The sequence below is a fragment of the Myxine glutinosa genome, chromosome 6, assembly GCF_964187855.1.
Source record: "Myxine glutinosa chromosome 6, kmMyxGlut1.1, whole genome shotgun sequence".
In the NCBI taxonomy this organism is placed as follows: Eukaryota; Metazoa; Chordata; class Myxini; order Myxiniformes; family Myxinidae; genus Myxine; species Myxine glutinosa.
This window is the reverse complement of record NC_136266.1, coordinates 40,309,726-40,326,881: the sequence shown is the minus strand read 5'-3', so window position 1 is coordinate 40,326,881 and position 17,156 is coordinate 40,309,726. Positions and strand designations below refer to the sequence as shown.

Below are 17,156 nucleotides of genomic sequence, written 5' to 3'. Positions count from 1 at the left end.
TATTGGCGGGAACAAGGCCTCTCTACACCCTCGTTCACTAGGCCACGCTCGTGGGCATGACGTAGGCCTCCTGCGCGAGGCGAACAAGCAAGCGTGCAGCCCGCTCTGCCACACTGTGCTCGTCCACCCGTCCTCTGCACGGAGAACCGAAGTTCCCAGGCCATAGCTCTTCCTCCGCAGAACCACCAGCAAGATGTCCCAACACGGCCGCTCACCATGAGCTTCCTTGAGCCAGAGAGCAAAGTGCCACTGTTCATACGAGTTCCAGGCGAGAATGCGCAGGAGCGACAAATATCGGTCAGAGCGTTCTGAACTCCCCACGTGAAAGAGGACAAAATGTCGGGAACACAGTCTTTTGTCTTCAGGCTCTGACATCATCTCAACACGTCTCCGTCCCGACCCTATCAGCGAGTTCCATCTTACCAGTCCTTTCTGTCAATCAAACCCCACCCAATTGACAGAAAGGACTTACCAGTCCTTTCTGCCAATCAAACCCCACCCAATCATGGCTCCTCGGGGCGTGGCCTCACGGATCTTTTGTCATGTGTGCTTCCAAAGTCGGGGTAATCTGCGGTAGGGCTTGATCTGAGCTTCCGGTGGTTTTATTAAATAGTGGTGTTTTTGGCTGATTTTGGCTAGTGTCTAGTGCGGTGTCAAAAGGAACAAAGGGAATACATTATAGAGGCATCGACCCACAGGGGATAAATTTACCCATAATCCCTGAGCTAATTAACATACCCTACTCCTCTGATGGGGATGAAGATGCACTAACACGACAGTCCGGTCTAAAACAAAGTCCGTACTTATGGTACATTGAGATGATTCTTCTTCTTCACACGACAGTTGGAGCACACTAATCTATACATTCTACCTGGTTCTAAGTTAATCATTGTCTACCCCCTACAAAGGTAACAATATTTATTCAAGAAAACACAATGATAAGTGTTAAGTGAAGCCATATTTATTCATTAAGCCAAACAATTTCTGATTCTGTGGACCTTTATGCCATAACAGTCAGTGTTTAGCTTTATCATTCGACACTTATTTACAACTGTTGGATATAAACGAGATGTGTTTTATTTTCTATCTTCTTTGACCCAGTAAATGTAAACGACTCTATGTGATGCGACTCTATAGAGTGATGACTCGATGTACATGTGACTCCTGAAAAGTGAGCTGTGTTGGTCCATCTTTTTCATTTGTTTGTTCTAGGGCATCATGACGAGTTTTAGATTGATTTTGTTGAGGATATTTCTATCAGAATTTAATTTCCACGTGATGTTTTTTTGTTCATTTCTTCAAACCTTTCTTTTCCTGTTTTTAGGCTGGCACTTCAACAATAGAAATTTCATCTCTTCAAAAACTAGGTAAAGGTCTTTTTAAGTCTTACAATTAGTTAACCAACACTTGAAAGAAGCTTTGAAATAGATTCCAGGTCGTTTTAAGTATTTTTTATATTTATTTATTTATAATTGTAAGGCTTTTTTTCTTTTCTTTTTTTTGCATGAATGTATTTCCTGGCTCTGACTTTAACAGAATGGGCTTTCAATTTTTCAATGCACATTTTCGTAATACTAAAATACGCAAGTATGGTGTCTGTCTGTCCTCTTTATAACCGCGATACATTCGGCCGTTACTTATCCAGGGGTCACGCTTGATTTATTTTTTATTTCTTTTGATTTTGATTTTTTAATTTTTTTGGGGGGTGGCTCGACCACATATTATTTGGTGGTGAATCAAATAAAAGTTCATAAAAATCAGTATCCACGTTTAAATTATTATTTCTCACAGCACATACAGATCATATTTCAGTGCTTTTCATACCAACAACCTCGCAACTCGTAATCACAGAACACTCCCGTCAGCTATTCAATCATGTACCTACTAACTTTCAGTAAAATAATACTAGGTATGGACAGTTTTAATGTTTGCTGAAGAAGATTTTCTTCACATATTAACACAGTTATTGCATTTTCCAAAACAATTGTTAGCTCAACACAACCTTCAGCTATTGACAAGATAATTGCAGATAATTGCAGTGAATAGATGGAAAACCGAAGTGCACATCTTCTCTGAAATGAAGTCTCTGCCCCATGTGATCATTAGAGCAGCACCATATGATCAAATGGGTCATTCCAGTCTCTACTAAAATTAGACAGCCAATCAGAAGTTGCGCACAGTACATTGGCACTATATTGCTGTACATTTGGGCATTGCGCAATCGCGTGCTCGAGCTACATGCGTGCTTTAGATCATTCTAGCACGCGGCCGGCCAACGATGTGATGCGTGCACATTGCAAGCTCACAGCCTTGCTTCTACATCTAGAGGCAGCGTTAGGGGCATGCAAACCAAGCTCAGTGTAGCACATGTGCTGGGTTGTGTTCCATTACGGATTACCAATGCGCTTGTAGAGCAATCCCCAAGTGGCTTAAACACTCAAGCAAGCACTCCATTGAAATGGTTGATAAGGGATGGGGGGTGATTGGTAACTTAAACCCCTGAATCAGCTTTTTGCTTGAGTTTGTGTTTATGGTTGGTAGACACAGAGACATATGAAGGACATTTCAATAAAACAGAATTGAAAAGAACCACAGCTTTTCGGTGTACATTCAGGTGATATTCGCACAAGGTGAATGAGACATTGAAGAAGAACCCATCAGTAACACCAATTCCGATTGGATGCTCTCCACTGACATAATCACCTCCCAATGCTCTAGCTTTAAAAAGCCTGTTCAGTGTTCAATGCTCCAATTGGAGGTTGCAGAGTATGGGTGCGGGCCACTAGGACCACTGCAGAATCCTCATCAACATCTGTGACTGGGAGATGAGTTTGTGTTCCTCTTCTTCTTTGTCTTTATCTTCGAAGAGGAATGACTTAATTTGCCCCACTCCCCAAGGGGTTTTTCTCCTTGGCCGAACACCGTGTTAATATTTATAGATATCTTATCGTGCCGTTTTGTGGGGGACCCCAAAAATATTATAAACCACAAACACCTATTATTAGCTTTTGAAACAGTCCCTACTGCTGTTTAAGATGAAACTGAAAGGTAGGAAACCTTGGGTGTGTCCAGTTACCAAGCAGCTATCTAGCGCTTGATAAGCCAGCAGTTCCTGATCAACGGTTTTGATTGGAGTGTTAGCTTGAATGCTTAAGCCACTTGGCGAGCGCTGTACAATAAAATTGGTAACTGAACACACCCCCAACAATTTAGCTGTATACAAGACGAAGGATTATGGCTATTCATATTGCACACACCATTGTGTCGCCACCGCACAGACATGTTGCTAGGCCCAGTGAATTATTCACAGCGGCCCGTGTTAGATTATGTTTACATGAGAAAGTGTTCACATCAACTTTGACTTTCAACTCATAATGAACATTCATTATTTGAGTCACAAGTTGTTGTTTTTTATTCGAAAGACCTTATTAGCGCAGGGGACGGGGTTTTGTAATCGCGTGGACGTGTGTTTGTGGACCTGGATCAAAACGTTTTTACCATTTGGGTTTGGTCATCAAATTTTCACCAAAGCTTTATTATTATAAAACGGAGAAGGCAAATTAATAATTTTGTCAAATGGTCAAAGGTCAGCATCACATAAATCATCAGTTTTCTTTCAATTGGCCTGAAATTTAAATTTACCATTTGAGTTTTGTCATCAGATTTTCAACAAAGCTTTATTGTGAGAATATGTAGAAGGCAAATTAATAATTTGGTCAAAAGGTCAGCGTCACATAACATCGTCAATTTTCATCTGATTGACCCGAAATTTTAAGAATATGCATGTTGGGGCGCTGAATTGGTTCACCAATCAAAAGTTAGAAGACGATAGTTCTTTTTTTAGATCTAAAGCTGAAAGCTCCAGGCTGCATAAAATCAGAAATTTTCATTTTGTAAATTTTATTAAACTGTTTTCGTTATTTTGAGCATACAGAAGAAGAAGACGTCTGAATACAAACAGACGCGGACGGGCTTTGCGTTTTCAGATGATTTCTAGTTTATAATATTTTCTGTTAGTTCAGATTTCCGATTAACAATGTCTAAAACTAATTATGTCGTTTGTCTACAACTCATTATATTTCACTATATTTTGTCACATATTTCACTAACCAGGAAGCCCGAGCACAAAACCAAACTTAATCTATTTTCACACATTAAATTCGTTAAAATCCTGAATGTCATAACTTGTGAAATGCCTTTCCACATCCTTTTCTCGAATGATTGGTACACTTTATGGTGACACCATTGGGCATTTTGCAGCCAGAGCAGTAAAATGAGAGGTTCAAATCAATTCAGGTTGAGGTAAGTACAGCACGCGAGTCGAAACATATGCAGTCGTGGCCAAAAATATTGGCACCCTTACACTTTTTTTAAATCACTCACAATTTTCTCCAAAAATAAGTTGAAATTGACAAAAGTATTTGGTCTCCGCAATTCATTATTTCACTGTTACTATTACAGAACCTTTGTTTTTGATTCAGAACTTAATATATCCTTTTAAATCAGAAAATAAAAATAAATGACATTGACAACATTGTTGACACCCTGGACTTAATATTTGGTAGCACACAGTCTTTGGACAAAACAACTGCGGTCAAGCACTTCCTATAGCCATGAATGAGCTTCCTGCACCTCTCTACTTGCAGTTTGGCCCACTCTTCTTGTACAAACTGCTCCAGTTCTCCCAGATTTAAGGGGGTGCCTTCTCCCAACTGCTATTTTCAGATCCCCCACAGTTGAAGGTAATCTCAGTTCCTTTCACAAATCTCGGAACAAGTGTGTGTCGACCCTCAGGAGAGCCAGGAAATAATATCTCTCTACTCTCAAGACTGAACTCTCAAACCTGTTTCCCTCCTCCAAATCCTGGTGGTGTCTAGTCAAATCTGTTTCTGGTGTTTGTTCCCCTTCCATCCCCTCCCTTACCTCAAATGGCTACACAGCTGACACCGCACATGAAAAAGCCAAATGCCTCAACTCTGTTTGCCTCAAAATCTTGTGTTCCGAACCCATCTCTCTCTGTACCCACCTTTCCCAGTCGAAGCCAGCTGCTCCTGGACTCTGTGTCCTCTGCTGACAAGGTGGAGAAGTTTTGGTTTTATCATCCACGAATGTGGGACACTATCAAAAGGTTTTTTAGTCTATCCAGGCAGTGAACAATTTAGTTCTTTTCATTTTGCAATTTTCAAGTATGGCCTTGTTCAGTAGTAGGTGATCAATTGTTCCATAACATCCTCTCTTACATCCCTTTTGTTCTGCCTCTAAACCTCCTTGCTGTGTTAGATGATGGTACATCATTTCTGTGATGATTCCTGTCAGCAGTTTGTATGTGGTTGGTAGGCATGTTATCCGCAAGTATTTGTGGGGGAGTGGGGTTTCCTCCGATTTTGGGATGAGAAAGGTATTACATTCTATGAGCCACTCATCTACTGCCTTTTCCTATTGGATCAGTTCGTTAAATGTCACCTTTACCTTTACTCCCCCATGCTTCATGTATGGAAAACATTTTGCCTTCGAGGATTATCTCCTTCTCAAAACTCCATGTTTCCGTTTGTAGTTTTCTCCTCTGGAGTATTGTCCTTGATGGTGGTGAGACAGTTAGCACCTTCTCAACTTCTTGCTTTGGTGCATAATCATGTCTCTTCGCAAGGTGATGTTTTTCCTCGTTTGAGAAGGTGCAGTCATTATTTTTTACAGCGCACTTTCCTGCTGCTCGGAGTGGCCGTACAGGCATAGGGTTTCCCCTATAGGAGAGGAGGCCTGTGACTCTTTGCTTGAGATATTTTTCTTCTTTTTATCAACACAAGATGTTCTTGTGGAGTTCCATGGAGCTTTCTGATGTGGAATGTGATGCATCAGAATGATCATCATGATCTCCTGAGTTGATTAGGCCAATTAATGACAAAGATGCATGCCATGTTAGGGTATATAGAGTAGCTTAATAGGTCCTTCCACGGCATGGCATTTTAGTTACAAAAGAAATAACAAAAAGAATGATAACGATGTAATAAATCACATATTAATTAATACTAATAATAATAACAACAAGAATCATCATAGTATCATTTGACAATAATAATAACTGACATATAATTCCCGCCCTGGCCCAAGCACATCTGGGCTTGGTGAAAGGCAAGCTAATGATCAAGCAATACAGCAGGCAGGAATGCTACTAGGCCGTGAAGACAAATGAAAATTTGGTCCAATGGACCAACAGGCCCACTAGTACATCTAAAATGATAATAGAGCTTATCCAATCATCTTTTGAATTGCTTGAAGAAAATGACATCATTAGTGACATGGTATTCCAGCCTTAATTGGTTGAATCATAACCCTTGTTCAAAAAATCTAAAACTTAATATCTCTGATCTATGATCCTATGTCAGTGGAGAATTCAATTTACGATGCTATCGGTCACGTGGTCTGGTGGCCATATTGGATTTAAAAAAAAAAATGATTTTTCATATTCATCTGTATATTAATATATTCATTGACACAATTTAGCTTATTGGGCACATAAGTGGTCATTAACCCGAGGATGCATGACTCGGGTCCAATGGACCCCAGCTGCCCATAGAATGCCTTACAGCTGCCCTTCCAGCTGCCCAATCAATCAATAAAGCTATGGATAATGGCATTGTATGTGACATAATAGGGTGGGTGTGTGGATGATACGGTTATATGGGCCATAATAGTAGCGTGTTCAGTTAATGATGGTATTTTTATTCAGAATGAGCATGTGTGGCGTGACTATGCGCTCTGAATGTCGTTGTAGTTCTTAATTCTTTTTGCATTCTTAATAAACACTCACTCTTATTTGGTGGGAATTATAGTTCATGCAATCTAGTTCATACAATCTTGTGCACCTTTTGTGAAGTAGAGGGAAATGCAAATCATCTACCTCGCTTAAAAACAGTGGCAGATGGAGCGTGCTTAAACCAATTTCAAACGTTTGCTTTCAAATGATCATGATGTGACTAAAATACCACTGATTGTGATTATTTATTTGTCAAAGTTTTTTACAAAATATTTAAAATATATATTTTATCTTTAACCCTTTGAACCATAGCGGCCGGTTTACTTGTATACGGGCCACCACATTATTTATTTATTTATTTTTCCATGGTCTAATGCTCGTAATGGAGCTCGTTCTATACATGGTCGAAGGCTATTTTTTCTCTTGTTTACAAACATTTCATGAGAAACTTCCTGAGCAATTAAGGGCACTGTTATATTACACCTAATCGTCGGTCTGCGTCACCGCTAATTGCTCAGGAAGTGCGAGAGATGTTTTTGTGGAGAATTATTGTGTATCGGAAAGCTGGGCAGCTTTCATAAATTAAAAAATAATGCTGCTTTGACTGGCACCACAAAGTAGAGTATTGGCTATAAACTCAAGAAATAAGTTGTAAGGCAGTCTAGGATTCAAAATATCATTTATTTGTAATTACAGGGCTAGAAAAAAAACCATTTTACAGGCAGAAAACCGAAATAAAACAAATTTCAACTTTTCAGTGATTTTCTCAAGGGCGCCTCGGGTGCAACATGTGCAACATGGAGAATGTTGAATTTGAAATGTAAACTCTACTTTTGAAAACAAACTACTTTAAGCATGGATGTAGCTGTTCTTAATGTTCCATTCAGTTCCATGGAAGTATAAAACCAAAGCAAATGGTTCGATGAGATCTCAGAACCACCATTAGACAGGAGGTAGCATGCAATACAGTGGTGTTCTGAGAGAAAAAAAACATTGGTGTTGTGAACAACAAATGACAATCCACTTTACTTACTAAACAACATTAACATGTACAAGCAAAATATGAGGTAGTCTTTTGCTTATTTCCAGATGAGTGAACGAACGTCATGAGTTTCCTTACACAAGGTTCAATGCGGGACAGGGCCATTGTCCTATCTTAGCCCATGCTATGATTGCCAAACTATGGTTGATTGTCTGTGCTCCAACCTTTTTTAAATGCTGAGCTTGAAGCAACGAAGCAGCATGCACATACCAAAAAAAAATAATCCCTTTTCAAGGCCATTTTCCCTGCTCGAGTGGGGATTCGCCTTGCGGGCCCCATGACAATCATCATGGTTCCCTTTTTGAGGCAATGTTTTTATGGCCGGATACCCTTCCTGACGCCGAACCGTGTAGTCGCCTCTTACGACACGCAGGGATACGGTGTACCTATTCTAAACCGGGGCACACACCAGCACATTCATCCCAGCAAGCTGGTACTCAATTTGCCGACCTCGGAAGGATGACAGGCTGTCAACCCCCCTGGCGTTAATCCAACGATCGACTGGGATTCGAGCTCAGGATCCTAGGATCCCAAGCCTGCACCCTAACCACTAAGCCAACACCAGGCTCAGCATGCACATACCATTTTGAAGGGTTTTTTTGTATGACTGCTGGGGTTCAAACCGCTGACCTGGACTCAAAGTGGATGCTTTAATCATTATGCCACCACATCTGGTGTTCTTACCTTTTGATGCAGGGTTTGAATACCACATTGTCAAATCTCAAGCATTACATTGCACTTGTGTCTTAATGCAGCGTATGTACAAGCTGATTCTTTAGCCTCCTGGACACCATGCAGCTTTTCTGCAACTTCTTGTTATGCAACTAAAAGTGTATCTCTGGAGTCGTATAATTTTTGGAACTTGCATATAATAAAACAATGCTCTTTTCTGCAACTTCCCTGACTATAGCAGCATCGGCCAATCAACATACTGGTTAATATAATTTGGGTGATGGAACCATGGGACATAGCTAAATGTTTCACGGTATACATGATATAAAGCAATTGAACACTACTAGGAATTTCAGGAAAGAAGTTGGAGATTGAAACAGGGGTGTTTTAACGGGGGTAGAAAAGATCAAGGTTTTGGATGGGGGAAGATAAGAGATAGTGGTTTAAAGACCTGTTTTAGTTTAAACTGTTGTTTTAGTTTAAACAGCTGTTTTAAAGACCTGGAGTGGAGGAGTGGGATTGAAGAGAGTGTGGGAGTTTGTTCCAGAGGCAGGAAAAAAGAGGAATGAAAGAGTAAAGGTGAGAGAGAGTTAATTTTGGCAGTTTCACCAGAAGAGAGTTGCTGGCAGATCTTGTGCGACCTGTAGGAATATTTTGGGGACAGAGCACAGACAGAGCAAGGGGAGCAAGGCCGGAGAGGAGTCGGTAGAAGACAGAAAGAGCACCAACCTGCCTGTGATGAGAGAGAAAAGCCCTCGGAATCAGCTTCATCACGGGAGATTACAATGATTCTGAATGCTTTGGTTTCAACAGCGTGAAGCCGAGCTAGGTGTGAGGCAGGAGCATTAACCCAGAGGGGAGAGCAGTACCCCCATCAAGCTGCGGATCAAACCTTTTTTTTTTTTCTTTTTTTTTTGTATACAAGATCGAGGCTCGTGAAAGAGCTAACATTAATCGCACAAAACGTCAAACCGACACACAAAACACAAAAAATAAGGGGAGCGGCAGACAAGATGGGGAGAGAGGGGGAAGGACACAAACACAACATTTGATAGCAGGGACATCAGGAGAATTGTGGGAGGGGGAGGGCTTTGGGGGAGGTGGGAGAGGTATAAAACATATGAACACTACAAGGACTTCCAGGAAAGAAGTTGGAATTTCAAATAAAGTGTATCTGGGGTGAATTAGCGGGGTGTAGAAAAGATCAAGGTTTTGGATGGGGGAAGATAAGAGATGGTGGTGAACAGCTGTTTTAAAGACCTGGAGGGAGGGGTGGGATTGAAGGGAGTGGGGGAGTTTGTTCCAGAGGCGGGAGAAAAGGGGAATGAAAGAGTGAAGGTGAGCAGAGAGCCTAGATTTTGGCAGTTTAACCATAAGAGGGTTGCAGGCAGATCTTGTGCGACCTGAAGGCATATTGGGGGGACAGAGCACAGAGAGCTGGGGGAGCAAGGCCGGAGAAGAGTCGGTAGAAGACAGAAAGACCACTAACCTGCCTGCGGTGAGTGAGTGAAAGGCCCTCGGAGTTAACTTCATCGCAGGAGATTCCAATGATTCTGAAAGCTTTGGTTTCAACAGCGTGAAGCCGAGCTAGGTGTGAGGCAGGAGCACCAGCCCAGAGGGGGGAACAGTATTCCATTGAGCTGCGGATGAAAGCCTTGTATGTGGTGAGGAGCTCAGGTGTGCCAAGGAAGGACTTCGCACGACGGAGGATGGCCAGTCGGCGACTGGCTTTGGAGGCCAGCTTGGAAATGTGGTTTTCCCAAGAAAGATCATGGCAGATAGTGAGACCCAAAAGCTTGAGCGACAGAACTTCTTGGAGAGGATTGTTGAGAAAGTAGATGGGAGGGTTTTCCAGTCGGTCCTTTTGGAGAGACATTGTAAGAGTGTGAGATTTGTCAGGATTGAAAAACGTGTTCCACTTGTTTGACCAGTCTGTGATTTTTTTTCTTCCAGGTCTGCAGAGAGTGTGGAGGCTGCAGACTGCCGATCTGAGGGATGAGGAATGGAGCGGCAGATAGTGGAGTCATCAGCAAAGAGATAGAGAGGATTTTCCAGAGAGTCAGAGAGATCATTGATGAAGACCAGAAATAGCACAGGGCCCAGAACACTACCTTGGGGAACTCCAGCCAGAACAGGAAGGGGAGATGAGAGAAATCCATTCAGGGCCACACGTTGCCTTCGACCAGAGAGGAAGTCCGCAAGCCATGAGTGGAGATTTCCGTGGATACCATAGGAGGAGAGTTTGGTGAGCAGAGCTGGGTGCCAGACCATATCGAAGGCATGTGATATGTCAAGTGAGACAGCTCTGATTTCCTGTTTGGCATTGAGGACCTCCATCCATTGTTGAGACAGCAGAAGCAACATGTCCAGAGTAGAATGACCTGGTCTGAATCCAAATTGATGATCAGAGATCAAGCCATTGGAGAAGAGGAAGGATTTGATGTCCGAAGCAATGATGGATTCCATGACTTTGTTGATAATTGGAAGCAGGCTGATTGGTCTGTAGTTGCAAGGATCTATTTTTGCACCTTTTTGTGTAAAGCGGTAATGTTTGCTGATTTCCAAGAAGCTGGCAGATGACCTTGAGCAAAAGAGAGGGTGAAAAGAACAGAGAGAGTGTGAGATAGAGTGGCAGAGCAGGATTTTAGGACACTTGGGCTGATGTATGTGGTGAGGAGCTCAGAAGTGCCCAGAAAGGACTTCGACCGACGGAGGATGCTCAGACGGCGATTGGCTTTGGAGGACAGCTTGGAAATGTGGTTTTCCCAGGAAAGATCATGACAGATTGTGAGACCCAAAAGCTTGAGTGACAAAACTTCTTCGAGAGGATTGTTGAGAAATTAGATGGGATAGTTGTCCAGATGGTCTTTATGGAGAGACATAGTGAGAGTGTGAGATTTGTCAGGATTGAAAGACATGTTCCACTTGTTTGACCAGTTTGTGATTTTGTCCATGTCTGCAGAGAGTGAAGAGGCTCAAACTGCCGATCTGAGGGTTGAGATATGGAGCGGCAGAGAGTGGAGTCATCAGCAAAGAAATAGAGAGGATTTTCCAGAGAGTCGGAGATATCATTAATGAAGACCAGAAAAAGCACAAGGCCCAGAACACTGCCTTGGGGAACTCCAGCCTGAACAGGAAGAGGAGATGAGAGAATTCCATTCAGGGCCTCAAATTGACTGCGACCAGAGAAGAAGTCGGCAAGCCATGTGTGGAGGTTTCCACGGCTACCATAGGAGGAGAGTTTGGTGAGCAGGGCGGGGTACCAGATCGTATCGAAGGCATGAGATATGTCAAGGGAGACGGCTCTGATTTCCCGTTTGCCATTGAGCGCCTCCATCGATTGTTGAGACAGCAGAACCAGCATGTCCAGAGTAGAATGACCTGGTCTGAATCCAAATTGATGATCCGAGATCAAGCCATTGGAGAAGTGGAAAGATTTGGTATCAGAAGCGGGATGGATTCCATGACATTGCTGATTTATTGGTAATTTGATCTTCCCACCCTCTCCTCCCTTCCTCTTTCGTTTTTAACTGGGAAGTTAGTTTTTCTATTTGATGTGATGTCACTGTCTTCTTCCAAGTGAAATGTTTGTTTTGTCATTTTGATTTGGGTGCAGGCATGGCAGGATGCAGGCAAGTTTTGAGTGCTGGCAGCATGAACGCCGATGTGCAGCCTCTAATGATGCTGCACCATGCTGGGAACAAGGTAAAGAGAACAGACGGTCAAGCTTCTACAACCATCACCACAACCAACAGTGCCAGCGACCCTGCAGCATGGTTTGGTATGACAAAACATGCCAAGCCACTGGGCATCGCATGGCTGGTGTGGAGATAGAGCTCGGGCCAATGCTCTTTGGACCTAATTCATAGAGGCGAGCTGATTGTGGAAGATTTGTGTTTTTGTGATGAAGAACGTGCAATTGTTCATTGCAGTCGCATGATTAAAATGATTTCTTTTTTTAACTGCGCTTTTTTTTTTTGGAAGATTCTGCCTGTTTCCCTGTTACGTGTCGACCATAGCATTACGGTAGCTGTTTCATGCTTATTTTGCAGATTTGTGGGGTTTAACTGACATTGTATTTTGCGACCTGTTGAGGCTAAGATCGAGTTTGTAACTTGTGGACCTGCATACAGGAGTGATGTTTCCAAACTTTGAACGCGAATGCAAGCAACAAACCTACACTTAAATTGGTAACACCTTTTGGATTCTCTGTCAATCCATCGTTCTTTCATAACGTTTTCTCTGTGTTGTACCCAATGTCTTTGCCCTCATCTGTAAAGGTTTGTGGACCTTAAATGGAGGGCATACCAGCTGTTCGTCATACTTAAAACATCTGGATTGGACTTTAAAAGTCTGGTTTAAGTATACTAGCTTAAACTGTTGTAGTAATATTGTAGTTTGTAAGAAACTTATCTCACGAGTTGAAATTTGGAAGTTTTCTCGAATCGTCTCGGGTATGTGCAATGGAATTGAAATTGTAAAGGAAGTGTTGAGCTCATCTCTTTCCATCCCAGAATGTAGTGCAGTGGGGCTCTAAAAGCGGAATAGCAAAGAGTTCCCACCGAAGAGTTCTCATCAGCATCTCTCTCCTGATGTGCTCCTAACTTTATCTCTCGTGGTGCCTCCCTCAACCAGAATCTTTATATTCGCACGGCATACTCTTTTCTTGCTTTGCCTTTTTAAATCTCTATTCTTCTCTCTGTCTCTGTTTTTTTATGCCCCAGCAGACGAAGGCGCTGGTGGCATTGTGTTTTTGGGTTTGGCCGTTCGGCAGTGCGTGCGTAGCAGATTTTCGTTACTGCAATTATGTGTGAACCACAGAAGGGATTCCAACCAAACTGCAAAAGTATGAACTGACTGGATTTTGGGTTCAAAAGGTCAAAGATCGATAGTCATGCGACATTAAATTGAAAATCTTTGTTGCCACAATAACTTGTGAACCACAGAAGGGATTTCAACCAAACTTGGCACAAGTATAGACTGCGGTACAAAGATGAAATTATTAAATCCTGGGTTCAACAGGTCAAAGGACGTGTGCCCTTTGGAGTTATGAGCTGCAAAAAATATTTCCAGTCGGAAGCAGCTGACGTTTTCTCTTTTCTACTTATCTCTGTCTTCCCTCCTCTCTCTCTACCTCTCTCTCTACCAACTCTCTCCCTCTCTCTCTACCTCTCTCTATCTCTCTCTACCTCTCTCTCTACCAACTCTCCCTCTCTACCTCTCTCTCTACCTCTCTCTCTCTACCTCTCTCTCTCTCTCTACCTCTCTCTGTACCTCTCTCTCTCTACCTCTCTCTCTCTACCTCTCTCTCCCTACCTCTCTCTCTCTACCTCTCTCTCCCTACCTCTCTCTCTACCTCTCTCTCTACCTCTCTCTCTACCTCTCTCTCTACCTCTCTCTCTACCTCTCTCTCTACCTCTCTCTCTCTACCAACTCTCTCCCTCTCTCTCTCTACCTCTCTCTCTCTACCTCTCTCTCTCTACCTCTCTCTCTCTCTACCTCTCTCTCTCTACCTCTCTCTCTACCTCTCTCTCTCTCTACCTCTCTCTCTCTCTACCTCTCTCTCTCGCTACCTCTCTCTCTCTGTATCTCTCTCTCTCTCTACCTCTCTCTGTCTACCTCTCTCTGTCTACCTCTCTCTCTACCTCTCTCTCTCTACCTCTCTCTCTCTCTACCTCTCTCTCTCTCTACCTCTCTCTCTCTACCTCTCTGTCTCCATATCTCATTCTCAAGTGACCTTTACTTTTTCATGTGACCTTTGATTGAGATCAAACATAAGTGGGTTGACATCCAACACAGGTGAAGGCATACCCATCCATCAATGCATTCGCAGCAAATTTTCATCCGGTTGTTTTATTTTCCCTTCTTTCTTTTTCTCCCCTTCTTCCTCCTCTGCCCCCTCTTCCCTCCCCTTCCCTTGCCCACCTCCCTCCTCCTCTCTTCCTTCTCTCCCCTTCTTCCCATGGCCATTGTCTCCTCCTCTTATTTCCTCCTTTTCTCTCTCTCTCTCTCTCTCTCTCTCTCTCTCTCTCTCTCTCTCTCTCTCTCTCGCCCTCTCGCCCTCTCGCCCTCTCTCTCCTTACCCTCTCTCTCTCCTTACCCTCCCTCTCGCCCTCTCTCTCCTTACCCTCTCTCTCGCCCTCTCTCTCCTTACCCTCTCTCTCTCTCTCTCTCTCTCCCTCTCGCCCTCTCGCCCTCTCGCCCTCTCGCCCTCTCTCTCCTTACCCTCTCTCTCGCCCTCTCTCTCCTTACCCTCTCTCTCACCCTCTTGCTCCTTACCCTCTGTCTTGCCCTCTCTCTCCTTACCCTCTCTCTTGCCCTCTCTCTCCTTACCCTCTCTCTCGCCCTCTCTCTCCTTACCCTCTCTCTTGCCCTCTCTCTCCTTACCCTCTCTCTTGCCCTCTCTCTCCTTACCCTCTCTCTTGCCCTCTGTCTCATTGTCTGCTTCATGCACTCTTCTCATTATTTCCAGACACACCCATACTTTGTAAAAGCCAATAATATGAATACTTATTATTACATTTTCCCATTTTATTTCTTTGCCTTCTCCCCTGTGGTGTTGAAAATATAAATTTGTGCCCATCGATGTATGCAAGCCTGTTGGGCCATATACCTGTTCACCTCCCAACTATACCATTGTCCAATAAGGATGACCGTTCCTCCATACGGATCAGCTGTCGAACCCCTAGGTTGTTTCTTTTTTTTGCCAACCCCTGGAAGAGGTGTAATCCCTGTATGCTCTCGCTATCTGCCATTCCCTCTCTTGCTCATCCCTTGCCATTCACTGTGTTTCCAAACTCTAAGCTGGCTCGACCCTTGCTATTCTCTGCCGAGGCAAGTCCGTTGTGCATCACAGAGCTCACCATGGCGTACTAGGCCTTCATCCAAAGTATTGTGGAGTAAGGCTCCCCACTCTGGGCTGGTGCAGCTGTTTCCCCTTTTGTTCCCTTGTAGGTGGTTGGGTTTGAGCGTGCAGGGTATAATTTCTCCCCTCGGCACCTCTGATGTGTATATATATATATATATATTCTACTCCTCCCTTGCCAATCCATTTATTGAATCATTTATTTTTATTATTCCAATTCCTGCCACTGATCTACTCACTGGTGTTGTCACTACATTTCCCTTTTACCTGCTGTCGGTGTTAAAACTGTTGTTGTCATTTAATCTCCTCAACGAGTCGAGACTTCGTTCTAAAAAGTATTACCATTTTCATTCATAATGCAAACGAACCTCATTAATGGAGCAATGAGCAGAATACAGTGGACACTAAACTGAGACGAGAGCGTTTGCTAAGAAGGGGAAGCAACATGTGTTCACCATGCTGTATAACAAATTTCCTTTAACTATTTTCTGCATAAACGTGACTAAACCTTTTGTTCGAGCATGGTTTTTGTGTCTTATGGTTTGTTTTAAACATTTCGATGAGCGAAGAAAAACTCACCCAAAAGGGGATTGAGTTTTTGATCAACCGACCCTACCTCGTGTAATGCCACCGTTTATTATCAATATTTTTTTGTCCTAAACCTGGAAATGTCTTCCAAGAGCAATGTAATGTTTAAAAATTAAAAAAAACTATTTGATTTCACCGGAAGTGCGCATTGCAAGAGGCAAATGTTTTGTCGTGGGTGCAGCTTTAACTCTTGACGTCACTTCTCGCCGAATGGGTTCGTACTCGCAACCGTTTGTTTATTTGCGTCGTGAATTTGGACTCCGCCAGTAACCGATCGGTGCCGAGAGCTTTCTCTGGAGCTTCCACTTACTTACTTCTCTCAAGCTGATGTGTTTATGGAGTGTGTAGTTTTATGCATAAAGGAAAGCTGAAGTGTTTGTTGTAAAACTTCGACCTCTTTCCTGCAATGGATTTGCACTGCTTCATAAAAGTACCAACAAATTGGACGTGTAGATTCAGCTTGTAAATGTAAATACACCCCAACCCTTGGTATACATTTAATTTAAGTTTCTAATTTGCTGCTTCTGCAAACCTTCAAACCGCTCGCTGTTGCAATGATGCCAGGAAGCACTTGGTGTTTGATGTTTTATTATTGTTTTATTATTTTGCAGTGAGCCTTATTTTATTGAAATGATCATGCCAACGATTCAACATCTGCTCTGTTTATTCCCACTCTGCTTGTTCCAGAGGTTGTGGAAAACGTAATTACTCGGCATTATTCATCTATTCTCATTACAGGTATTAATTAAAAACGCTACCGGTTGCTTTGTGCTTCTTTTTGGGAGGGGCGGGTGAAGGGGGGGGGGGGGGAGGTGGGATGTGTGGGGGTGAGCAGAGCTGTAGATAGTTTGGCCAACTAAACAATAGGCGCCATGTTGTTACCCAAGGTCAAATGCACACGCGCGTGCGTTCAAGCGTGCATGCAACTTACTGCTATTAGGGACGGGTTTATTTTTATGTTCGTGAGTTTCATACATTGTTTAGTCAGTTGCAAATGAGTGGAAGGAGGGATATATGAGTGGAAGGAGGGATGTATGAATGTAAGGAGGGATGGGTGGATGATGAGTGGAAGTTGGGATGGGTGAGTGGAAGATCCATCACTCATCCATCCTTCCTTCCACTCATCCATCCCTCCTTCCACTCATCCATCCCAACTTCCACTCATCCATCCCAACTTCCACTCATCCATCCATCCTTCCACTCATCCATCCCTCCTTCCCCTCATCCATCCCTCC

At 43.1% G+C, this 17,156-nt stretch overlaps 1 protein-coding gene across 8 annotated transcripts in view; it reads left to right on the top strand.

The window, feature by feature from the left end:
* The window catches only part of LOC137429706 (cell cycle progression protein 1), a 90,065-nt gene extending 77,410 nt beyond the window's left edge, over positions 1–12,655 (top strand). For 4 of the 8 annotated variants that reach the window (XM_078779775.1, XM_078779773.1, XM_078779772.1 and 1 more), the window contains 2 exons: positions 1,325–1,367; positions 12,085–12,428. In XM_078779775.1, the coding sequence (XP_078635901.1) occupies positions 1,325–1,343 (19 nt within the window). In that variant the 3' untranslated portion in view covers positions 1,344–1,367; positions 12,085–12,428. Of the gene's footprint in view, positions 1–1,324; positions 1,368–12,084 lie in introns of all 8 variants that reach the window. The other 4 variants (XM_078779771.1, XM_068119875.2, XM_068119874.2 and 1 more) reach the window with 2 other exon arrangements.
* Positions 12,656–17,156: the final 4,501 nt, after the last annotated feature.